We start from the raw sequence: 27,041 nt of genomic DNA on the forward strand, positions 1-27,041 counted from the left end.
GCGGCGCACAATGCCTCTAGATTGGAAGTTAATGGTGGAGGACGTTTTAACAATGAAAATAAACTAAACGCGCTTCCTGAGTTGAACCACACAGGTTAAACAGAACACACCCAAAACATTTGTTTTCGCGCGCTCAGTGGCCGCACGATTCAATTCTGTTTTTAAAATAAAACATATAAAATACGCGGCGGTTTTACTTTCAGCCAGCATTTTTTATTGTTCGCGGAAAATTTGAAACTTTCGGCCAGTATTTTTTAGAGCGACACTGATTGAAGATACAAAAAAAAATGTGAAGCTGAGTGAAAAATGCGAGAGGAATTTTCGTGAAGCGTATTTTGTGGTGAAATTGGATTGATTGGTTTTATAGTGTTTTGGTATCTAATAGAGGTATGTGATTTGTACTTCTTACTCTTGATAATCTAAGTTCTTGCCTGATTAAGTTTTATTCCGACTTTTCGAGTCGACACTTAACACATTTTTCACATGTTTACTAAATAATGTTAGTTATATTAATTTAACTAAGGTAATCACAGAAGGTAATGGTACAAGAACATATTATTATGTTGTAAAAATATGAATGACAGAATTAGGTTCGGCCTTGGCCAAATTCAAATATCTACAATACAGAAACAATAAATTCTCAAACTTTTGTTAGTGTGTCTAGCTGCAATAAAAATCTTAGAACGAGTCTGTTAATTTTTTATCACAGATCTCATATCACTTTACTCAAAGTTTGTGTGTTGAGATGCCAGAGCCAGAACACAACCGGAACTATCACCAATTCTCAACGGAAGTAGAACGTTTTGTTCCAATTTTCTTGGAAATGGCTAAAAAAAAATCCATTTGTTCATATAACGACCATGTGTTTTGTATCTTCTACTCAAATACTGTACTACAAATAGGTCTTTAGTGTTCGATAAGTAATTATCAGTAGGTATAAATAGTGAGTTATTTAAATACCTATAACTTTAAAGTTGAAGCTTTTATGTGAAAATAGTTATAATTATATGGTTTCGTTAATCGCCGCTGTGTAAAGAGGGCAAATTCAATAAATTAAATCTGCTTAATTCTTCCCAAGAGTGGAGATTTTGCAACCTTTTTTTTCACCACTTTAGGGGTGGAATTCCCAATATTCCTTTCGTAGCGGACGTCTACTGATGACAATCTACATTCGGGCCAAATTTCGTCTTTGTTGGCCTAGTAGATTTCTAGATTTGGTGATGAGACTCAGCGTGCGAGTGTTTTGTTTAGTAAGGATTAGATAGTAAGATAATGAGAGGTTTGTGTTTCACGAATTGAAACCGTTCCCTATAATTTGCGCTGCCAGTGTTGCGTGCCAGCTATCTATCTATATCTGGCAATAAATCGTACCTCAGCGGGTATAATCTAATCACTAATGAAGCCTCAATATTCAGTAGTAGAGCGATCTGAGATCTTTGGAATATGGTTGGTTGATTTGTTGTGGTAATGATTAAGAGATTCATTTTTCGACTGATATTTCCGAGGAATTGCTCACAAGCAAACAAACAAAAACCTTACCAATGTAACATAAATATTGTCCTAACTATTTCCTGGTAATATAATAATGTGATAGTGTATGAGATGGTGTTGATGATTGGACAGATTTCGAGGAAATTCGGTACATGGGTAAAATATAGATAAAATATGCTGGAATAGTTACAGGGTAGTTTGCACCTCGAAATTCCTTCAGAAGTGAAGTACTGGACCCAGAGATTAAAAGACAATTATGAAACGCGAAATTAGACTTCATTTTATAAAGTTCGACTATTCTGCTGTTCGCTCGATTGTATATAATTATATTAGATATCTTTGCAAATTTACAAAATGTCATTGAACAAAATTTACGAAAATACAATTAAACAATCTATTTACAGAGTTGAATACGTAGCTAGCTAAACAATAATTATGAATGAGTACAACTTTTCTTAAAATTGCATTAAAATAATCGAGTGTGAGAAACGCATATTCTCGTAACACGCGTACTGTAAAACTAATTAAGCCGCATATTGGTTTGGCAAAGAATGTAAGTTGATGTGCTGTTGACTGTACAATAGATACGTATTTATTTTAACAATCACTTATTTTTTGTGGGAATTTGTCGTCACAGCCGAGCGCTGGCCTCGACAATAGATTACAAATGACATGTCATTGGTCAACGATTATGTTTTATGGTATTCGCGACCCTGGCCGATGTTACAAGGAATATCTGCTGTAATTGCGATTATAGTCATAACGAGTTGATCGTGGAGTAGATAAATGGGCAGATTGCACCGCATTAAGGCGACAGTTGTCACTTTATTGCAAAATATAAAAATGACTAATTTTTTCAAAATGTTCGGCGCATTTAATCTGTGATTGCGTCACAGTGGAATGTTTTTATGTATTATAGCTTATGCAATTAAACGATGAACTAAAATACTTATACCTACTACTTAACTACCTAAACTGTACTCTAAAGTTCGAAACTTGTTTATAAATATATTATAAAATACATAAAACTCCAAGAGATAGATTATTCCGAAAATACCATTTTCTATGTCGACAAGGAAGAATCAAACCAGCAGACCTACCATCAACTTTTACAAAACGATTCCAACGCAGCTCAGTTCAATTTAGGAACCTAAAATGAATCGCATTCATACAAAACATTAAGTCGATGGTACGAATTTGCGATGCAGTTCAGTTTAGGTCGTAAAGTGAATCGCGTTAAGAGATGATGGTAAGCCCCCTGACCAGAATTCGAACCCAGACCTCAGAATCTGTTGATTCCGTCCGGCATGATGACCATTACGAAGTTTACGTTGAAAAAGACTTAGGTAAATATGTCACGTGTCAATTAAATATCGATTGAATAACATCAATCAGCGCGTGCGCACCGTGCACAATGTCGGGATGACAAAATGGCGGCGTTTCCGGCGGAACTGCTTTATGTTGCGCCGGTCATGCGAGCGACCATGTCATGTTGGTCTAATAACTGTCGTTTTAGTTTAGTGTGTTTAAAATACCAATCGCAATGTTACGATGCAGAATAAATCTTCAATCTAAATTCACAGCGTTGAAGGTCAGGAAACTTGACGAAAATATTTTTTTCTGTGCTGAAATAAATCAAAAAGCACGTGTGACATGTATAACAAATCCTTTTAAATAGATGCTTGAATATTTTCAAAAAACATAATTTCTTGCTTGTAACAGTGGGGTATGTTGATTAGTTAAGTGTAATATTCTATCTATTCTAGTTATACTAGTATCTATTCTAGTTCTAATGAAAATACTGTACGTCGGCGTAAGACGTAAAGAGATGAATTAATTCAGCCGAGCTGGCATGGTCTCGATAGCTCAGTGGTTAAGAGCACCGTCCCAAGGGGGATAGACAGGGGCGCGGGTTCTATTCCCGCTCGATTCCAGAAATTTTTCATCTCATTATTATTTTCAAAAACTATAAGGAATAAAACTCCCTCAGCGGTGTTCCCGAATAATAAAAAAACCTTCTGTCGATTTGCAAAGATGTAAATGGAGGTATTGCGGGATATCTTTGCAGTGGGACAATTTAAGTGAAAAATCTAATAGTTTCTTTCATCACGTTAGCAGTTTTTTTATCACCGCATTAAAACTAAATTAAAATTGTTCTCATCTTTTTTATTTTTACGAGTATATGTATCTGTATCAATCAATATACTAACCGCGTCCCAAATTCTAACATAGCACTAACGTTGTAGGCACTGCGCAAATATTTGGGACGCGATCCTCGAAGTAATGTCGTCTGTAGACACACTATAGGTAAACAATTAGCAAAACTTTGTCAGATCGACATACATTGCCGGTTTTTCCATGTGGTAAATATAAGCTCTGATATAAACTATGCAATGTAGTTTGACGAAAGTGTGTATATATATGTCCGGCATTAGAGACGTGTGGTGGTCGTTTCAGAATGGGATCCGGCGCGTCTGTGTCCGCGCACGAGACACCAGGGGGAGATCTGAGGCTGCCTGTCACAGGTGTCAGGTTCACTGCTAACCAGCTCAGGTCATTGAACTCTGCTGTGGACGCTTTGTACGAGGATGATCAGAGAAGTAAGACGAAATTAAATTACTAGTAGAAAATATTCTTGAAACGGCTGTGGCTGTCAAACAGGGTCTTCTTTAGCATAAATTCTCAAATTCAAATGTATGGTAAGCTTAGAATTAGTAGGTACTCCTAGTAATTACTAATTCCATGATGGCAAGTACATAGTTAACTTCAAATTTGACATTGAAAAATAGAACGGCAAAGACAAACTTGCGAATGCCAATTTACACTATCAAAATTAACTTTAAATCGGGCATCGAAAATTTTGATCAACTTTGTTATTACCATGTAAATGAGACGTGGGTCGGTGTGGATTTATGGCCAGAAGTTTCCAGTTTAATGGCTTGTCGTTGTGGATTCAATATATTTGCATTGATTGCAGTAAGGCTATTAAGCGGACGACTTCTGAAATTGAAGTTTGAGGTTATGAATGTAAAAGGAAGAGCAACCTATATAACTTTTCAAATTGAGAATCAAATTACGTACCTATGTAACCAATTCTGACGTTCCACTGGTAAATGTATTTTATGAACGTTTTTTTTTTTGTTTAAACATATTATTATTTTTGAAGTTAATAGTTTTTGAGTAGCAAATTAGAGATGTATGCGTAATTAAAAATCGACCATAATGTACCGTGGAATGTCATAGTTAAACACAAAATATTTACATTACTTTTCGGGTTTATTTAGCTAAGTAGTTTAACCATCAATATATTATTTATACCTTAGTTTCTTACAGCTTATTTAGAAATACGAGCGCTGTGTGCAATTTTTATTTTGTCGTAATATCTACCAGTTGATAGTCGAACATTTGTGAACGTATTGGTAACGTAACGTAAAAACATTACGTTACCAATACGTAATTACACTAGCACATATACTATAGATAAAATCTTTAGTTCGAGATTGCCACGAGCAATATCACTGTCTTTATTTTAGGCCAAAAATAAATATCATCTTCATTGGGCAGGTCAAATGTCAACGAAGACAGAGAGTGCGGTGGAGGCCCTCGTGCAGAGGATAGTGGACAGCGCCGGCCAGAGGGACCCCAGGTTCAAGTGTTGCCATCTCATTGCTCTGCATCGAGGGAAGCTGGTACGTTTATATCCGTTTTCCCGGTTCTTGCAGGTGTAAAACGTCAACACCTAGAGTTCGCTTCCTCCACTTCGGTTGGTCTTTGATGTGCTCGATGTCAGATTTCCTAGGACCAAGTGGAAGCCACATGGCATCACATTTATTCCCTTCTTCATTTACCGGTTTAGGCATGACATGGCCGTATAGCATGGGCAGCAATTCTGCACTTATTTTGGAGTTGAAATAGCAGACTAATTATATTAAATTTCACCAGTAAGTAGCCACAGCAATAGTTTTTGTCCTAGCTTCATTATGGTCTTCTAGCTATAAAGCGGGAGGACACCTATGTGCCTGTTATTTCTTTACAGATGCGGTCCCGTTCTCTAGAATACCTGGTTACCCTGGACTCGTTATCAGTTTTGAACGGCAATGACGACTGCCGTCTGCAAGACGGGCCGGTGGGCTACGGCAAGATCCACCTGGGCGGGAGAGAAGCCCAGAAGTGGGAGGAGTTTCTCACGCCAGCTGGGTACTTGTGCAGGTGGGTTGTGGCTTAAGTCTTTTAGTACACCTTTATATTGTTTGAGGGTTTTCTCGGTTTCGTCCTCAGTTGGTAAGTGTCGGAGTCCAAGGTCTGATTTATTACTTTTTTCTTGTAAATCATCAAGCGAAAGTCGCACGTCTTGTTGCGTTTGCCCCTTCAGACAGACCTGGACATAAATGGCATGGCCGATCCACTATTCCTTATGTAACTTGTCGGCACTTCTTGGAATTTATCTGTTAGGTACTATATCTAGTTAATCGTTTTTCGCATTAATGAGGGATGGACACGTTACCGCTCTTACGAGCCAGGTGCGAGGGGTGTAATTACTTCTCTGTATATCTATTAGTGCTGTAAAGAGGTCAATGAGGTCAATAAGTACTATATATCATCCTAGTTTGAATACAGAATTTTGAATTTGAATTTGAATCGGAAATATATTTACACATTATATTGTACGACACCCCATTCAAGAACAACGTTAATTATTTCCTTATTTAGAATCCTACATTATTGATCATTCCCAGAGACAAGGTGGTGGAGCGCTGGGTGGAGCTGGTCGCGCGGTGCGCTAACGCCAAGGGCGGGGGCGGCGCGCGCGTGCTATGCGCCCGCGCAGCTTTCGCTGCCAAGCCCTATCACTATTGCTACGTCGAGAGAGGTACAATTCCATCTTATGTTTATCCGTCATCAACTTATTGTCTCTTATAAAATCACTTCAAGCATAAAAATAACTTTCAACATTTGAAGATTCAGCGATGACTTTGCAATTTTATTTTACAACTATCAATACTTTGTTTTCCTTAGTCGTCTCGGACGACATCCGAGAGAGGGTAGATAGGTAGGCGGTTCAGCCTATCTCACAGTGATACCTATGTTTGGCCGAAATCGGATCCAATAGCTTTCCAATCAACTCCATCAGTCGTCATGTCAGCAGAAAGTCATGGTGGAAGAAGTAAGAATTCATCAAAATTTACGTTAATATGTCGTGCGCATATGCGCATAGCATGTTGTCGTAAATGTTTAAAGCAGAGCTCGTCAATTCGAGTATGTCAGTAAATTAAATGCTGTGTTTGTGCTAAGCCATAGCTTCATAAGTCCCAAATTAGCCAACACGTCACTAAGTTCGTCTCAAGAGAACCTGAAAACTTTGTGACAACAATGCACAGATGTACATTAGCTAGATGCGATGAGTATTGTAGTTTAGTTACTACCCCACACAACAAAATTTACACAATTATTAGAAAGTAACCGTATTTGTTTACAAACAAGAACCCCCTTATTAGGAGATAAATAGAGAGGGACATCTACCCCCAGGTTATCTATCTCAATACTAGCTTACTAGCGTCCGTATAAATTTCCCACGGGAATAGTTATGTTTCCGGGACGAAAGGTACCCTATGTCCTTCTCCATACTTCAAACTACATGTATTTAAATTTTCAAGAAGATTGGTTGTGTAGATAGAGCGTGAGGAAGTAACAAACAAACTTACTTTCGCATTTATAATATTAATTAGGATTTCCTTGGCTGAATTGTATCATTTGAAAATGAATGTTAATGTAATAAACATAAAGTTAGTTTTTATTTGCGCTTTTTTCTGAAGAACAATCGGTCAGGTTATTCAAAATTCAAAATTCTTTATCCGTAGGATAACAAAGGTAGGTTGCAGGGGCTCACTAATTAAGTTTGAAAAAAACCTGTATCTGGCGAGTGCCGCTCCTTCGATACAATGACCTTACAGTAAAGAATAAAAACGAACTTACGCTATAATTACAAAATAACTAAGTAGAAGTAGATTTTACATGTTTTCCTCACATACAGGTGTCAGTGACTTAGCAAATTGTGCAATGTGATTTTAAGTTAGGTAGTATATTATGTTCGTATTTGTTTATCGCTTGTGTTTATAGTTGAAGTTAGTATAAGCAGGGCTTCAGTGTCGTCGTACGAAAGCTTCTGTAACCAGGATGCTAATTCTCTTTTACGTTCATAATGTTATATTCATAGCAATCACGGTTACCGTAACGACATCTAGAATTTTGTGCTTCATTCCACATAATCATAAGATGAATTATATCATATAATCATATATGAAGTTTACTTAGTTCCGACTTGGAGTATTTTTTTATCAATTGATGTGCCGTATATCAATCCAGTTAGTAAATTGTACATCTGTGCTGATAGGGACCGTGTAGAACCTAAATCTGAGTCTGAGGCAAACAACATCACGACTTCGTAAGACAGATAAACACATCACGGAATAGCCGTAGAAGGAAACGTAACTTTTCCAATTAAAGTTTAATTACCACGCAGTTTAATTAGGGAGAAGAGTTTCTTTAGTGTGTAGAGGAGTATAGTTAATTAATCATAGGATATAATATCATTAACATAGGAACTATTGAAGTTATAAATCACGTATTGGTAGTTTACGAAGCTAACATTACGAAGTTACGCATAAATGAAAAAACACTGATTTAGCACTGTTGTGTTGGCGTGTTGCGTTGTTGTTTGTGATTTGGACTTTACTTCAAAAGATTCTCAATTAGTTTATCTATAATTTATTTATCTTTTGTATAAACAAATGTTACTCGATTGCTGGAAGACGGTTGGACCTATTAGAAAAACTATTTTTGTTTAAAACGCTTGTTATACCTTATGGGAAAGTTCAATACTGAAATCCATATTTAGATTTCTATATGAGATCTAGTCATTGGTAGGTATAAGAAATGAATGCAGCGTATGACATTAAATAATAGTATCACTCAACTTCCTCTCGTGGATTTCATATTAAGGCATTAGGGATAAAAAAGTCTTGACAGCCTTGACTATAAGCAACAACAGAATTCCTGAAGATTTAGATAGTAAATAGTATGCTAGCCTTTGAGAAGAATTTGCAACACAGGTATACAGTTATTAGCCATATATAATCTGCGTCTTTTTTATATACATTCTATGTTTTTTTCATCCCAGACCGAAATTAAATATAAATTTTAATTCTCATTTAAATTCCAATCAGTATCCACACACCAATCTACCAACGACCGTCGTCTGGCGATCGTGGAGGGTGCAGCCTGGGTCATGGTGCGGGTGGGAGCCGGGGAAGCTGAAGCCAAGTTGATACTGGGTGCCAGGGTAGATGGCTGCAGTGCTGGCGCTTATACCAACAGGATACCGCTGACGCATCCGTTGGCGTTGCTGCACTATACCGCTGCTCAAGGGGTAACTATTCCATTACTCATGTATCAGGACTTCGATTTTGAGTAACCTTAGTTCCATTTTAGATATGTCGAAGATTCTAAGAATCCCTTCCTCAATTTTATTATATGCTTGCTCTTCTTAAACCATCTAGCTCTCTTTTTCCTGGTTTCTACCATCGTAAGGTCCTGCTTTTCCGTTTTCCTACTTTTTCTTCTCCATTTTGCACAGTCTTCTGCAATCTTAGTTGTCAAGGTGTTGTTGCTTGACGCCGAATTTTATGATAAGGCACTTGATTAAAATGTTAAGTCAAGCGAAATTGATCTTTAGGAATCACGATGGACACACCAATATGCACGACATGACGATAGCTGCTCCAAATCTATAAATCCTGAATTCAGTGTTATTTCAGGGTTACTATGCAGTAGCGGTAGGGCCACCAACATCAGTGGTCTGCGCAGAGCGGGCCGCCACGTGGCAGCTGTGGCAGCCGGCGCTGGAGGCAACCCTGGACAGTCACGTGTCTCCTGTTTCCACTGCTGCGAGAATTGCCGGGGCTTTGAATACGTTGATCGTGAAGATGAGGGAAGGCTGCTATCAGGTAAGTTATTTAGCCGTTGCAAATAGACAAAAAGATCAGCAGACTTTGCTATCAGGACTGAAAGAGGATAAAGTTCAATAAATTAGTGTTGTAAAGTATGTCTACAGAGGATGCTATAAAGCTTACTTTCAATTAACTTGATCTCACGGTGCGATAAATGCGTGTTATGACCTTAAGAGATGAAACGCATCATGGCAACCTAAAACCGGTCTTATGACGTATGAAAAAACTCCACTTTATATATGAACAATGCTTTTAAAGCAATTGATAAATTTGAAGTGTTTTTTGACAAATTGTAAAGCCAAGCTGATAAATTTAAGTAATTCCTTGATGATACTGTTAAGGAACTAGAAGAAGACTAAGACCAGGATAATTTCAGGGTTCTCTCAGGGCGTTAAGCCGTTACGCCGCATGGTGCGCATTCCGGCGCAGATTAGATCGATGCGCCAGCGCAGCGGGAGTGTCCAAATACTGTCTGGCAGCTCACGCCTCGCACCATATTCTGCTTATTCTAGATGAGTAAGTCCATTTTACGATTTTAAGGTCTCTATCTATAGTCAAATAACGTGTGAGCTTGCTAAATATTCATTACTATTTTTGTTTGGTTCTAAGTATTATATTAATGAAGAAATTTTCGATTCTCTCTCGTAGTTTTTATACCTACCTCCATAAGAATCAAGGAATGAGACTCAAGTGTCATATTTAACAGATTAGTGGCAATATGTGAGCGCGGAGGAGCAGCGGGCTACGTGTACCCAGTAGACCGCGCCAGTACTGTGAGGCGAGCAGGGCGCGGCAGCGAGTGGGCTGCCGACGGCCTCTGCGTCAGGAACTGCATCATGGAACTGCTGAGGAGTGCAGGTACTTGACTAGTGGTGTCAGTCAGGGTTTTTCCATGTAGTTCCACTTTTAGGGTAAACTCTGATTAGTAGAACGAATGTAGGAAAAAAGGTAGTACACGTTCTTGACGGGATATCTCCAGCAACAACTTGTATGAGGGTGCTATTTAGTCGATGGTCTATCCGCTTTCCTATCCCAACTATCTTCAACGAGGCCAATGACAGCGATCAGCGTGGCCACACATTGGTCGAATGTCGTCTAAATAGGCATTACGTCTCGACAATTAGTCATTTAATTATTTTTGCAAAATGTTGTTTAATTAATAAGTTGTACTACTTACTGTATTGATAATTAATAAGGGAGCCATTTTCAATTTGATAAGTTAGAAGCCATTAGTTTCAGTCGCAATAGCAGTTACAGTTATATGTTGGATACAATAGATACATGGACGATATTCTCTAAAGATAGAATATACCGCTTTCAAACTATTGAATTGTAATAATCTTTGTCATTGCTGAATTAACGCCTATTAATTGAATTTGACGTATGACGTATTGACCATCTATTTCTTTAAATAGCCTCAGAAGAAATCCCACTAACACCGTCAGAGAACCTCGAAGCGGTTTTACTAAGTCGCTGGGAGAGTCTGAACAAAGAGTGGAAAGCAGGAGCCAGCCAGAGTTCGCGACGGCAGCTGCGTTATCTGTGGAGGGTGGCCAGAGAGTTGAGGGCATGTAACAACTTGCAGATGGTGAGTCTACAGCTCCTGAACAGATCTTTAAAAAGCAGTGAGAGTATGTCTCCAAAAATTTTAAATTCCTTGCATATATTGGAGACCTACGTAAAAATGTGCCTTATTATTCATGTTTTACAATAGCACTAGCGCGTTTGATAATGATTAAATTTATTTAAAAAACAGGATTAACTGAGAATGGATTAGTTGCGAATTAAACTAAAATATTAATAATTATATTATAATAATATAAATAGTTTAATCGGTCTTTTTGGATTCGCTCCTTCTGCCAGAACATGTAGACACGTCATGACAGACATTATAAATCAACTTTTAAGCACATCTATGTCTAACTGAAACTAGGAATATGAGTCGCATTATCTGTTGTTGCTTTTTTTTATTTTATTTTTTTATTTATTATCTGTTGTTGCTTATCTAGAGGAGCTCTAATCTAACTCGTGTGTAAAAACTAAATAAACAACTAAATATACTCTGATATCGCACGATTTCATTGTGTTCTAAGAATCTCCATCTAGAGTTACGTGCAGCGTATTGCGATACATACGAATTAACTCTCTGCTAGATTCTATCATCGAGTTGCCTGCTCGTGACCTATTTGCACGGGGCCATAGTTTATTTACACCGGCCACTTAGCGAATAGAATAACATTATAAACAACAAGTATAAGTTAAGATAAATCGTTCGATTTTAACTTATAACGTATTCTTATTAACATGTTAGCGGTCGCTCATTTAAAAACATCAATTTTACACCTGAACCTTCCTCTGGAATCACACTATCTGTTGATGAAAACCGCATGAAAATTCGTGCAGTAGTTTTTGTAATTATCGCAAACAGACAGACGTAAATCAGTATAGACATCTTTAGTATTCTTTACTTCAACTTCATGTTTTAGTTTAAATGTTCATATTTGTCTTGATAAAACAAAATATTGACTAGTTATAATCCGCCTGGCCCTGGCAGAAGGGGCCAAAGATCGCGCAAAATGAATGAAAAATGAAACCTAAATAAATGAAAAATGGAGGAGTAGAAATAGGACAGCGGAACCTGGGCTCCATGAATGAAGAAAACTCGGGTAAACCCTCCGATTTGTCATTTAAAGGTACTTTTAGAAGTACCTTTAGATAGGGTAGCGTTCTCATTATGTAGTCTATTAACCAAATTACCTTTGAAATATAACAACGAAGCACTCAAACTAGCCAGAGTTGTACAATGTTCAGTATTCGCTAATCTAAACTATGTTTGATCAACTTTGCACATGTAGTCGTATTGGAAAACTTAACCTACAAGTTTCGAATGCCGTTCCAAGTAATATGTGGCACTAGTTGTGTAACTTCGAGAATTGTTGAAACTTTCCATATTATTTTCTATGTAATTTGGCTCGGAAGAACATATTTATGGTTTTTTTTTAATTGGATTGAATCTGTGTTATCTAAATAAACATTATTATTATTTAACATTTGTTTCATCGCGGTCTGATGAAATTATCGAACCTTTATTTAGACTATCAGATACTTTATCGACAAGCGGTGAAACATGTCCAATGTTTTTAATGTGTTTTTAATTAGTTATGGCATATAAGTGCGTACCAGTTTTTGTGTATGGTACCATGATAGCACATATTTATTAAGACTAATATGTGACAACCACGGGAGGATGTGGACATTCACACCAGTTTCCCTACACAAAACTCTGTCTCATTTTAGCGTTTTCTTGATTCCTTCTTCAGCCGTTAAGTATCGGAGTCCCAAGTCACCTACAGGTATTACCTATACAAACGACTTCTACAATTTTATATGGATCTATATTCCAGGAAACCCAGAGTATATTCCGGCAGAATCTGATCCAAGCCACATCGCTCCACCAGGAGGCTCTGGAAGACCTGATCCACATCCTAGCCGTGATGCTCGACCAGGCTCGAGACTTGTACCTGAATAACTTCCAGCAGAGGTCGTGGGGGGAGTTCGACAGGGAAATGTCTACTTACCGGTGAAATATATATTATTAATATGTTCTTTTTGTGCAACCAAATGTACGATCGAATAAACCCATCAGGGTCTGCACAATCTTATAGTTGAATATTCGTCTGTAATTTTATAACAAGCCGCTTGCCTGTCGTCAGCCCTCTTTGAGCATGCTGTTGTTGCTTATCAAGTCATTGAAGCTTTATATCTTTTAACAATCTTGTACGACATCCATGATGGCAGGAACTACAGACCTATACTACAGTTTACTTTGGACATTATTATTAAAGTAAAACATATTTTCCAGATCAAAGAAATGGAACAAACTTAAAGATTACTACGACGCATCATCAGCGTGTCTGATTGACGCAGTCAGACGAGACCCTGAAGTGAGGCAGGAAGACTTGCAAGACCCCTTGAACATCATGAAGATCATCTTGAACTGGTTGTACAAGGGCGCCAAGGAAGACAAGAAGTACTTAGGACCAGTGTTAAAACCATATCTGGATGGTCTTTTCAGTTCTTCGATAGAAAATGCTTGGTTCTTGGAGGAGTTTCAGGGGAAGAGTAATGAGAAAGAGTTTGAAGGTCTTAAGGAGTACTGTCTGGGAGTCCATGATGGGAAGTTGGAACCTTGCGTGGGGTTGCTCGAGGCCGCGAAGAGACAAGCATGGGCGAAGGCGATTGTCGATTTTGTGGATAGATTTCGTCATGTTGGTGAGTGTTAGTTTATTTTGGCTTTAATCACAGATTTATATTGATTTTATCAGTCAGTTTTCCCCTCATTTGTGTGCTTTACTGGTTTTTTCGTCAGCGGACCCTAGTCCGCTCAGTCAGTTTAATGTGGTCATTCAGCTGAACGAAATCAATAGACAAAACTTCGGATTGCGATTGAATGCTCTAGCGTATCAAACATCACGATAGCTCGGTGTTACGAATACGGTAACATTTGATATGTTCAGGGTAATTTGAACTCTAAACGAAGGTTTAGGAGACCCATTTTTGATGGACGAAAGGTCCGTATAGATTGGATAAAAGTTTACTCTGGTTACATTGACGTGGGTGAAATGGAAACGGTTATGCGCAATTATTTATATTTCGATTTAAATATATTACACTCTTGACGAATAAATGAATTTGTCTTTTTGTCAAATTAAACAATGTGATCCGACTCCATATCGTGGGTGTCGTACGAGGCAACTAAGGGACATATTGCCTTGGCAGCTAATATACGCTCCGGCCACGTGCGACTTCCTTTGTTCGACAAATCGGATGACATATACTATAATACCCAAAGAGGGTTGATATCAGAGAGCCCATCGGTTAAAAAAACCACAGCTAAATCTTCAAAGTATATATTTACGTTGACCCCAGGCTTCTGGGCGTCACAGTCCCGAATGAAATAAGCGATGATGAGAGTGACGAGACTGAGACGAAAATAGCTACATGTTTAATCATGTCTTTTCTATTATTTCACATCTATGTCAAGACAGAAATTGTACGACTTGCAAGTCCGCCAAGTCCCGACACCGTGTCTCGGGATCTGCGGGATTGTTGTTCGCACTAGTTTGTGTCTCTCACTTCCTTATTATATGCTAATTGAAGTTGAAGTTTCAGCTTGAGATTATAGGGCTTTTAGCTGGAGATAAATGACCTACAATACGCTTTTAAATATAACAATTATTAGACCGCATCATTATCAACAAATTTGAGAACGAGGTTCTTGTCGATGGAATATTTTCCATTCTACTCTGTTTCCTGCCATAGATTTACCTCCCTATACTCAGGCCGCGACAATTTATAAATTAATGAGTACTGAGTACGATATGGAATGTAAAAAAAAAAAATTGAGCTTTGTCTTCTTTTTCCTTGTAATTAGGTAATCTAATTAGGTAATCATTCGAGTTGGGATTTCTGCGCGATGCAAACTGAAGAGTTATTAAAGCTGATTATATAAAGAGCAATGCTAGCGAGTGCCGTACAACGTTTTTCAAATCTATAACGACACATAATATAAATCGATGTATAAGATGTCCAATTAACAATTTTTCCTAAATTGAAACCAAGCTTCAAAAAATGTACTCACTCATTTAGTACTCACTCCTCGGTGAAATTGAGTGATTCATCTAACCATTTCTTTTATCTATGATCTAATCTAACCTAAAACTCAGGTTAAAGCGCGCCAAAAATTAAGAAGCAAAGAACGTGGAGGAGTATTCACAAAATGGCGGCCGAGTTTCACCCGGTATAATCTCCTAAATAATACTGTAATTAGATCTCGAAAGAAATCTTAAAGCAATTATCCCCGCTCTGAGTTTCTTGAGTTCCCCGTTATGAAATTGAGTTCAGCGAAAATAAGCCTATATTTTTGAAGGCTACGGTTGCTTCCAATTTTGTTTAGTACACAATGGCCCGATTACGGTTTGATGTTTTGGCTTATTATTACATTCTCATTAATTAATCTAAATTAATAATGTATAGTACTCGTCGACAACCGCTAAGCTATCCAGGCAAGTTCGCATAATGAGACAAATGCAAAGAAAAAAAATCGGTTTCAAGTAAATTTTTGACGTGAAAAAGTGATGTATATTGAGATGGAATAGATAATTGTGTGATTATAGACGGAAAGACATGTTATTACAGACGGAAAATAAATAAATAAATAATAAATAAATATTAGGACGAATCACACAGATTGAGCTAGCCCCAAAGTAAGTTCGAGACTTGTGTCATGGGATACTAACTCAACGATACTATATTTTATAACAAATACATATATAGATAAACATCCAAGACCCGGGCCAATCAGAAAAAGATCATTTTCCATCATGACCCGACCGGGAATCGAACCCGGGACCTCACGGTTCAGTGGCAAGAACTTAACCACTACGCCACCGAGGTCGACAAAAAAGGAAAAGTCGACTATTCCCATCAATCTCTATTTCCCATGTTAGTTTAAATTAAACCAAAGATTTTTAATTGATTTTGAAAACTACTACATATAGTTAATTTTTGTTACTTTTAGAATTCCGCCTAGTGTTCCCCACGGGTGAGGGCATGGCGATCTCCTTCCCCCTGAAGCTACCTTCTCGTCGGGAGCTCAGTTCAGCACGCGCCCTCACTCTCAGCCGAAGGGACAAGGCTGACGCCAAGCTAAGGTTGGCTAGGCGATGTGTGTTGAGCGCTTTCGCCACCGCCTTGGTTGGTGACAGACGGTAAGACGTACACTCCGTTTTTTCTTAGTCCTAACATGTAAACAATCTTCACAGTACTTATTATTGATAATAAATCAGATTTTACTTCGAGTGTTATACATTCCAAAGTTAAAAGCGGTTTCCTAAAGTCTATTTTTTATATTGATGAAAAATCATAAAAGTAAAGGTAGTGTAGTGGTAGTGACCATGTACTTTATTGTGTACTTACATGTTATATTACTGATAAAAAATTATACATAAATTTATATTTAAAAAATGGTAAGCCCTTCTGGCATATTAGGGACCAACACTGTTTGAATGAGTTTCTTTCGGCATTTCTTCTCAGCAGTGGTCGTTCCGAAATGATAGTAGTTTGTAGCTTTGGTAAACATCATTTAATTTAGACTATGACGTGAAAAAGTGCCTGTGAAGGCATAATTTCTGAATAAATGATTTGATTTTGATTTTGGTGACATTGTTTACATAAGAAAAATTTGTAAGAAAAAACGCGAAAGAAAAACAAACAAACACACTTTCATATTATTAGTATTTATGGTGACCCTACATAGGTACATCAAGTAAAGGTGGGGTTACACTGCTCATCCTGTAAACACAAAGGAAATATCTTCGGAAACGTGTCGCCGACACCTGTGTCACGTTGCCGGGTATTAACGGAATCGACACTGTTCTAGAATAGGCTACGGTGGCCACACGGTCTGTTTTCTTAGGACAAATTACACAGCCCTTTTGGATACAAGGTTTTTTCTAAAAGGTGCATGTTTTTGTTAACGGTATACACTAGGGTTGAGAATTTTTATTTTTTAAGAGTTTTTTTAAATCAGATTTATTATTTTCTATTAAATATTTTAGCTAGACGAATTAATTTGTTAGCATGTTTTTACTCAGTAAGTGACTTATTTCATTAGTATATAATGACTTTTTGAGAAAGTAAATGTTTTTATACATTAAACCTTATTATCATAATTTAGCCGTATATATTTCCGCGTATTATCATTTATAGTTAAGTACCTACTTACATTTTGTAAGTACTTCAATTTAATTAGATGTAAAAGTTGTGATCAAAGCTCGCGTGGGTATTAAAGCTCTTCCACGTGGATTCGATTAGTCTCGTTTCTATCATCTACCTACCTATTACTTGAATAGCATGTGAGCGTTGTGACAATAATGTTATATGTATTGGTATATTATATACATTTTTATAATTGGCTTAGCATTTCCGCAAATTCAAATTCAAAAATTCAAATTCAAATTCAAATATCTTTATTCAATTTAGGATGATATACATCACTTATTGACGTCAAAAATTACTTAAACTAAGTCTACTGCCGGCTTCCAAAGCGCAGGTGAAGAAGAAGCGGCGCAACAAACTTCACCGCAGCCTTTTCTCCAAGGACGTCAATTAACAAATATAGGTCTTATACATATATTAAAAATTAGGAGGACGAATTTACATCATTATTAAAAATGTCAAAATTTGAATGAATAAATAAAATAAAAGTTGAATTTCCAATAAAATTATTGAAAATTGTCACACAAAAAATATATATATTTATAAATAAAAAGCTAAATGTACAACACCTACGTAATAATATGATAAACCAATTACATATGTTATGAGGATACTGCACTATACTTGGGCCAAACATTATTGTTTGGCCGCAATAAAATGACGTTTGACTTTGAGCTTGTAAAAACAGTTCATTCCCTGTTTTTGATGAAGCATGTCGACCCTACCGGTAACAAAGGTTAGGGCACAACAGACGCTGTTTGCCTAAAGCGATCTAATTTGCTTGGTTTATAGTGCCTCCTGTATGGAGCACCTTCGCTTTGGTAGCGCCAATTTATTACAAGCTTTTATTTAGTTTCACCTGCCCCGACGTTTGTCTGTCTGCAATCAAATCTTGCATGTTAAATTTCACCTAATTACGCTTGTGCTACTGAGTTAAATTTTCCATATGGATTCAAAAAATGTAATTTTTGTAAAAAAACTTGTTTACCTATACAAATTAAATTAAAACTCTTGATTAAATATAGAAATAAATTATAGAAATAAGTAATTTTCTTTTTTTGATTCTTATTCTTTGCTATTTATGTAATAGCATAGAATTTTATATATACCACACCCTGATTGGCGAGAATTGCCTAAAAAGAAGTTAGTCTCGACTTTGTCAAGAGTAAGAGCAGACAGACACCATGCTAATATGTAAAATGCTAAAGTCTGCCTGTCTATTTTTCTGTTCCACTTTCACGACTATACTGCTGGACCAATTTTGATGAAACTTGGTATGCATATAGTCAAAAACATCCTTTCAAACATAGGCTACTTTTTTTTTTCAAAATGAACCCTCAAATATCTATAATGGGGGTGAAAGTTTGTATGAAAATCTGTTGCAAAAGCTAGTAATCAATTGCAAGTATCGGTTTGAAGGACCCTAAAGCTGCCGAGGGCTAGGCTATACTTGGCTCCTTTTCTTTAAGAGCTTCCCTTGTTTTTGACAACAAAAAACATAGCATCCTGACACGAACACGTGAAGAATTTATAACGCCCCAAAACTTTTTACCCGAAAACAGACCCTCAGAGTAGCCCTGATTTCCATTACTAGAATAATTTATTTGACCCCTTACGTCTACTAAAATATCCGATTTTATATCCTTCCTCATAAGGGTCATGTTTTTAGACGGACGAGACGGTCCTTGATCTCGAAAGTCGTAAGGCTTTTACGATAAGGGTCATAATGTTATTAGACGTTCGGAAATAATATATCGTGAACGGAATATTGATGATAATTGCCGGAGATAATTATAAGGATTTTGAGGTTAGGATCGTAATGAGATTTATGATGTTCGTGTATTTGTTGTACTTTGTAGCCGTGGGAATTTTCCAACTAAAAGTTGCCATGATGGCTACGAAAATCTTCATCGTACTTAATTTTAAAAATTCATTACTTCATATGTCGATCTCACAAAAACTTTATGGTGGATTTTGATGACCTATTGTAACGCAGCTACGCTTTGTTTGGAATCTCTTTCGATGTATTTCGTCTGCGCTGGCACATTTGGATCTACTGTCATAAATTTTAACATTCTAAATTCGCTCGAACATTTTGACGCGAAAACATTACGATCAAGCTAGCGAGGCAAGAGGGTGGCCGTGATAAATTTATAAACATTAAATAAAATAATAAGAACAGACCCAATAAGGGTCTTACCTTAAGTTTTACAATAAACTTACTTTGCTACCTACTGCCTAGTGCCTATTTATTATAACCCACGATAATAAAAGCTGACGCTGTCATTTAAATTTAATACATATGTATTACTTATAGAGTTACTATTAACCATCTACCCATTGCCAAAATACAGTTGTAAGGGTACTGTCTCCAACTATTTGAAAATTCTTAATTACACACACACACACACACACACACACACACACACACACACACACACACACACACACAAACACACACACACACACACACACACACACACACACACACACACACACACACACACACACACACACACACACACACACACACACACACACACACACACACACACACACACACACACACACAACTCCTCGTTCTTATATAACCGAGTTTGTAACAAAGCAAGTTAAAATATTTTGTCTTTGTTTAAATATCTTTGATTCTCATATGTTCTGGCACGTCAACAAGTCAATCAATATCCAAACTAGCATATTTTAGTTTTCTACTCGAACTTTGTGTGATTCTTGGTGATCTGTATTACAAGTTTCTTTGAAACTTATCTCGGCCACCATTCTCACAATTCCTAGCATTAAGGAAACTGTTCTTTAGTTTTAAGGATAATACCTCTAGTAACAATTGTGTGAGATGAATAAAGATATATATTATTATTATTATTATAGTTACTTTTTATCGCGATTTCACGACTCTATTTTTGATTCTTTTGAGAATTCTAGATTAAATGAATGTATTAGTATGTAGAAATGATGAATTTAGATTTCCGAAAAGAAAATAACTTGGGCCCTATAATTTTTTTATAAAATATTAACGTATTGTTCCCACAATTTATCGCCATTCCCTGTTAGACCACAATTTCCCATTGGGCCATGTACGGAACTTCGTGATAACGATCAATCTTTCCACGCAATTTCGGCGGTATTGTCATTGATAAACTTTTTTACCCGCTTGTGGAAGTTTTAATTCATATTTTGTAGCTATCGCAACAAGTTTTCGATTTGTCTATGGAATATTAAAACTAGTTATTCTCTGTTGCTTCTCATACTTTTTATGTTGGATGACCATTTGGCAGTGATATAAGCTGATTGAACTGTATCAGCTTTAATGTTACTTGACATTACAGCACTATAAATTTTAACATAGTTCATTAAACTATAATATTTTATACTTTAGTGTATAATGAATTTAACCTGTCCATAATGAATTTAACTATTCCATTAACAGGCCAAAACTAAATCGCATTGCACGGCACGAGAGTAGCGACGAAATCCTAGCCAGCGTGAAATCTGGCAACTACTGGAGGAACACCACCAAGCCTGACGTCATCCCGTCAACCTCCGCCCAGGATCTTTCCAAAACAGACTTCCCTAGACTTAGACGAAGGTCTAGAAGACGGCCCGTAACCGCGTACGGCTTTCCAGAAATTTCCATCACGAACCAGTCAGACACGAAGACATTGAGACGGAAATACCACACGTTAAGGAGTCTAGTCTATAAGGAGCCGGTTGATAGCATTAAGGAGATCAGGGAAAGGCCACGGTCCGCTGGGTCTACTTTGAGGAATAAAGACGCTTTGAGTAGACCGAGCATCCTGGAGACTTTGGACTTTATTAATAGTGTGAAGGACGCGTTACATGGTGAGCTTCCTTTTATCATATAATTTTGTTAGTCTTTTCTTGGTATCAACTTTCCCGACTTGAATTGATGTGCCTTAACTACAGCCAAGGTCAACGCCGCCGTCGACTAAATCTAAATCTGCCATTTACATTATTTAAACATTGTAATGTGATGATGAACACTTTTGTCTATTCTCAGTGGTTTGCATTATCTCTTTTTATACTTGTAAAATACCCTTCTTCTACATTAATCTACTTCAGTGCCTCTTCTGATATCCACCAATAAAAACTTGTAACAATTATTCAGTCGAAGATTCCGGAGCGTCAGATGCAGAAGACATTGGATGGTCTGTGGAAGAGGAGTGGATAGTCGGACACACGGCTCCTCTCAACCTGCTGTTCAGCTCTGGTCACCACACCTTACACCTGGCTCTGGCTGACATAGTACCGGCTCTATTGCAGCGAGGGAGGTTTACTGTGAGTATATTTACTGTTTTGAGAGCTTTCGGAGATATGGGACGGGTAAAGCTGCATACACAGGCAGATCAGAACTGAATAAGCATTTAGGAATGACGGAGGGCTGACTCAAATTAGGTAAGATCAGGATTTTGACTTAGGTAACGCATAAAATAAGGTAAGGCAGGTGATGAGTGGCCATTGGCTTTGGTGGCGTTCGAGCATGTTTAGTTGATAATTCTGGTGCAACAAACGCAGAAGATGGTTGGACCGACTTTGTAGCAGCAATAGGTTTACTGATGTGAGTCTTATTTAGGTAGTATTTTCATTAAATAAATGATATTTTCTTTAGTCAAGAAAGTAAAAGAGTTCAAGAAGTTCCCGATTATACAACCACTCTTCACTTGCGTCTGGATGATTGGATCATTATAAAGATAATGAGAAGTTACTTTTACACCGATATTTTGGTGCTATATGATTAGGGAAATTTAATCCACTTTCCAATTTTGTTTGTACTCGTATGTTGATGTTTATTGTGATGGTTTTAATTACAAACAGATACTACAAGAGCTGTGTTCGTGGTTCGGGGAGGCCAGTGAAGGGGCGCTGTTTGCTCTGCACCGCCTGGCTCGGGCGGCCAGATCTAAGAGCAGCGATAGAGCCACACAGTGAGTGTTATTTTCTGGATAAAAAGATCCATTTTGTATTACTCCAGGTTAAACTCTTCCATCGTAATAACATTTTTTGCTTAGTTGAGTAATAAACTCCTTACACACGTTCTTATACACTCACGTCTTTCATATTTATGTTTTGTGAAGTTAATTAGTTTATCTTGTTCTTTTTTACGATCCAGTATATTTGAAATTGCATCCACCAACTTACCTACTTCACATCACACTGAACCTTCAAAACAGTGTTAAGAGATATTATATTTCCAGCCTTTGTACTATATATTTTTTATTTTGAGCGTATGATACAAATTAAAAACAAGAATCCTCGGCTAATACTATCTTTCGTGCGTAATTAAGAAACACACAAACTTTCCACAAATTTTATTAGTAAGGGATAAATAATTACCTATGTAGATTGACAACCAAACAATGTCTTTTTAGGAAAATCTTCGATAGCCACACAAACTCAAGTGAAGTTGACTCTGACTGTTCTACTTGTTCCGTATGCAAACAGAGACACCCAACTTTTCCCCACATTTTCTTTGGAAGTTTGTCACAAAGTCAGTCTCGAAATATGTGGATTGTGGAGTGTATTTTCCATCTATTTTTACTTTTCTTATGACTGGATTTTTTGTTTATTTAAACTAAGTATATTGCACAACTTAAGTTAATAACTTTGGTTGGCTTAATGCCATGAAGCATTCTCTGTTTGTTGTACTTAGGAACGAATTTGCTCGTAGAGTTTCAAAGTAATTGTCCGCGTCTAGAATGTTTGTATAAAGTACTTATATGGATAATTCATCATCTTGTTTGCATTAAGAATAAATATAGCGTCTTTAATAGAATACATGAACTAAGAAAATGTAGGGCCTCTGGTTCCCTCAACCTCCTAAACACGCAATACAGTGGATCAAGAGAGCCATTTAAAAAAAGAACAGTCAAAAGCACAACAACCTACCCTAATTTATTTCAAAGTCACCCCTATTGCCACGGCTTAAAGATCCATGCAGGTAACTTGACATGCACATCATGTACAGATAGTAAATGATTCCTTTCCTAGCTCCTGGAGGCTCCCCGAAGCCGATGGCATATCACCGGAAGTTCCACAGAAGTACCACACGAGAGCACCTGAATACGTCTCCGGGGACGAAGCGCCCCGGCCCCCGCCGCCTCCCCCTAGGAAGTCTAGCAGGGATAAACTGGTATCTTATACTTGTAATTCATAATTAATTTATTTGCAAACATGTACAGCATAAGGATTGTGCAGTTAAACATGTGAGGGTGTAGCAATTTAAAATTAAAATTATACAAAATTATTGCGCTACGTCAGGTTATGTAAGATATATAATGACAGAAATAATATATTTTCATGCGGTTCATAGATTGAATACAGATTGAGAGATCTTGTCAAATATAACTAAATCAAATTCAAATTAAACGGTGAATTTTTACTATTTTTACTATGAGTCTATTGAGACAATTCATAATCATAGGCAGTTTTATCATTTAGATACTCATCTACCGTGTAATATGCTTCCAAAATGAGTAACGATTTGAATTTATTTATGAATGCAGTGTCTTGTTGTTTGATTTTCTTATATATTTTAATAGATTGTACATATGGACAATTTTGGAACATTTTTTGAGTGTGTTATCGGTAGTGATATTAGTCTGCTTATAGGATTACTCTCTCATCTTGCATTCTCGGTTGCTTCCTACGTCAGAGAGCCTCCAACTCTCAAGTTTGCACAATCTTCGGCATCATTAGTTATCAGATCATTGGTATGCATATCGCCTTTGATGACGTCAAACTTTAGATTACAAAATAAATATAAAAACGTTTATTCAGAAATGAAACCTTCACAGGTATAATAATTTCGATGCATCTAACCACTAACCAATCAAAGATAACTACGCATTTTATCCTTGGCAATCTTTTATCCTTGTTCAACATCAACTAGAGCGAAGCAACGAAACTATTTCCAAGTAAAGCGCAATCGCTGTAGGGTCTAAATCTAAGTGAGAATGAAAGGCCGGCCATTTGTTTAATGTTAACGAATCTAAATCTCAGTACGAAGAGTTTTACGGCCGCGACGTGAACGATCTATAAAGTGTAAGTGGTAACGGTTGTTTCTAGTAAAAGCTCGTTGTTTGTCCATATTATGCTAGTAGTTTGTAGCTTTTTGGGAAATACCATGTATACGCTTGTGAAAGTCTAATTTCCGAATAAATACTTTTTTGAACATGTTGGTTATTGTTGAAAATAATTCAATGGCCGTCTGTAAAAATATAAATATCATTTTTCATTAGAATTAAATTAATATTTATTTTTCTCTTTACTTAGTTTTTATTTATTTATATAAGTAATTAGAAATATAATGTAGTACCAATAATTAAAATAAAACTAATTAATTACAAATTATATAGCCCAAAGCGTGATGTCCTGCGGCAAAGTGCCCAATAGGCTAGCAGCATTGCCAATTTACACTGCAATGCGAAGCATGTGATCAAAAAAGCTTTCAGCCCTGTGGTCATGAGATACCTCGACCAGTCTTTTTAAAATAGAGTTAAAGCTGTTGATATAATAATATAATAACCACAAATTCTTTTAAGTTATATATAATAGATTGATGTAGATCTCCCTTTATCGCACCTCTTCCTACGGTCCCCACCTACCTTCTTTCAAATTGGCTTCTACGGACAAGTTTATTTTTATCGACAAAACTATTTTTACAGATACCACGAACCAACACTGACTACATGCCACCAAACAGGCTGCAGCAGCTGGAACAAGACATCCACCGTCTCGAGACCATTCACCAACAGCTGAACCAATCGTACACCGGCATCATCAACCCGATTTACGACATCAAAATACCTAAGGACAAATTCACAGTGAAACGATCAAAATCCCTTGGGCGTAGTTTTAGCACTAGAAGTCTCGGGTTAGAAGTGACTAGGTATAACGTAACGTTAGGCAGGAAAGCAGGGAAAAAGACTAATGATGTAGTGACAGCTATTACGGGGATGACAGGAGAGACGGGCTTGGAACCGAAAAGTAATTTCTTCCAAAGGTACAGTACGGCTGAGGTGGTGGGCGATTCTTACAGAGTGAGTAAAGTGTCCATTGATTGACGGTGTTTATGTATTACTAAGTTGAGGCATAAGTTTTAGCGTGTGGTTTCGTCGTGATATTGTGGTTTTGAAGCGTTGGTTGTGTAACGGTTAAGACGCTCGCCTGTGGATCGAGAGGTCCCAGGTTCGAATCCAACTCGTGCCACATGAGTTTGTATACCAATCTGACTCATGTATAGTAGTTTTCATCGACCACCACTTGCTTCCGGTGAAAGAAACCTGCACACTGGTTGATTATTAACTTGTGTGTGAAATGGAGAAGGCAATGGCAAACCACTCCATTATTAATGCCAAGAAAGTTGCTACGTGTGTTTAATTCCACGTAATGACCACGACCCTCAGCCATGAGGAATACGACTATGAGGAAGATTGTAGTGATATGAAACCATCACAAAGACCACGACCGCGGCGACTACAAGGTCGTTGAAACATTTTTTTTTTTTCGGAATTTCGGAACGGCTGAATAGATTTTGATCAAACATATCTAAGAACCAACGCATAAAAATTTGCTATCACATAAAAAAAAACGCATCCTAATCGGTTCACCCGTTGATGAGCTTCAGTGCCACGTACTCAAACAGACAAACAGATAGACAGACAGATAGACACACAGATAAACAGACAGATAGACAGACAGATAGACAGACAGATAGACAGACAGATAGACAGATAGACAGACAGATAGACAGACAGATAGACAGACAGATAGACAGACAGATAGACAGACAGATAGACAGACAGATAGACAGACAGATAGACAGACAGATAGACAGACAATTAGACAGACAGATAGACAGACAGATAGACAGACAGATAGACAGACAGACACCCCTCCTTTTGCGTCGGGGGTTAAAAGGGTAAGTGCTAAGTCCCGTTAATATAATTTATATAATTGTGGGTTTTTAAATTTGGAAATAAAGCCCTAAAGGAAAGTCAGATTAAATATTTCACTCTTGATATTTCGGACACCAAAATCTAGGATGCAACCGGGAATGAATATGGTGCGCGAGGTTCCAAATCAAGTTTGTAATACCATACGACTTTTTATACCGTCGCTCAGTCCACAACATCGTGTGATAGGAGTAAAAAAATAAGGGTAAAATATTTGTCAATACGATCGATGTTGATTAAACATTAATGAAACTAAATTAATAATAAATGAGTAATATGTAAGTCGACCTCGGTGGCGCAGTGGTGAAGTGCTTGCCTCTGAACCGAGGGGTCCCGGGTTCGATTCCCGGTCGGGTCATGTTGGAAAATGATCTTTTTCTGATTGGCCCGGGTTTTAGATGTTTATCTATATATGTATTTGTTATAAAATATAGTATCGTTGGGTTAGTATCCCATAACACAAGTCTAGAACTTACTTTGGGGCTAGCTCAATCTGTGTGATTTGTCCTAATATATTTATATTTATTTAAGTTAGAAGAGATTTCTCTTTTTATATAATATGATTTTCTAAACCTAGATATAGTCAGTGCGTGGAAATTGTAATAATAAAGAAATTAACATACCTACATTTTTGTGATAATTATTTTACCGTTTGCCGTTTCGTAGTGGATAGAATTTAGTGCTAGTATACATTATAATTCTTTTTTTTTTTTTTGTTTGTAGTGGATAGCATGCTCCTCTTTATTTATTTATATTTGCATACCTATATTCGGCA

General features: G+C 37.1%; 1 protein-coding gene across 1 annotated transcript; it reads left to right on the plus strand.

Annotated features, from left to right (window-relative positions):
• On the plus strand, positions 1-26,887 carry LOC128675031 (uncharacterized). Its single transcript, XM_064436330.1, has 18 exons — positions 1-387; positions 3,949-4,091; positions 5,056-5,180; positions 5,528-5,700; positions 6,228-6,361; positions 8,715-8,917; positions 9,306-9,494; positions 9,874-10,013; positions 10,204-10,355; positions 10,913-11,085; positions 12,902-13,077; positions 13,360-13,769; positions 16,078-16,267; positions 20,722-21,134; positions 21,421-21,590; positions 22,128-22,237; positions 23,301-23,442; positions 24,977-26,887. The coding sequence occupies exons 2-18, from the start codon at positions 3,950-3,952 to the stop codon at positions 25,373-25,375; spliced, it is 3,441 nt and encodes a 1,146-aa protein (XP_064292400.1). The 5' UTR covers positions 1-387; position 3,949; the 3' UTR covers positions 25,376-26,887.
• Positions 26,888-27,041: the final 154 nt, after the last annotated feature.

This window comes from Plodia interpunctella, chromosome 13 (genome assembly GCF_027563975.2).
Source record: "Plodia interpunctella isolate USDA-ARS_2022_Savannah chromosome 13, ilPloInte3.2, whole genome shotgun sequence".
In the NCBI taxonomy this organism is placed as follows: Eukaryota; Metazoa; Arthropoda; class Insecta; order Lepidoptera; family Pyralidae; genus Plodia; species Plodia interpunctella.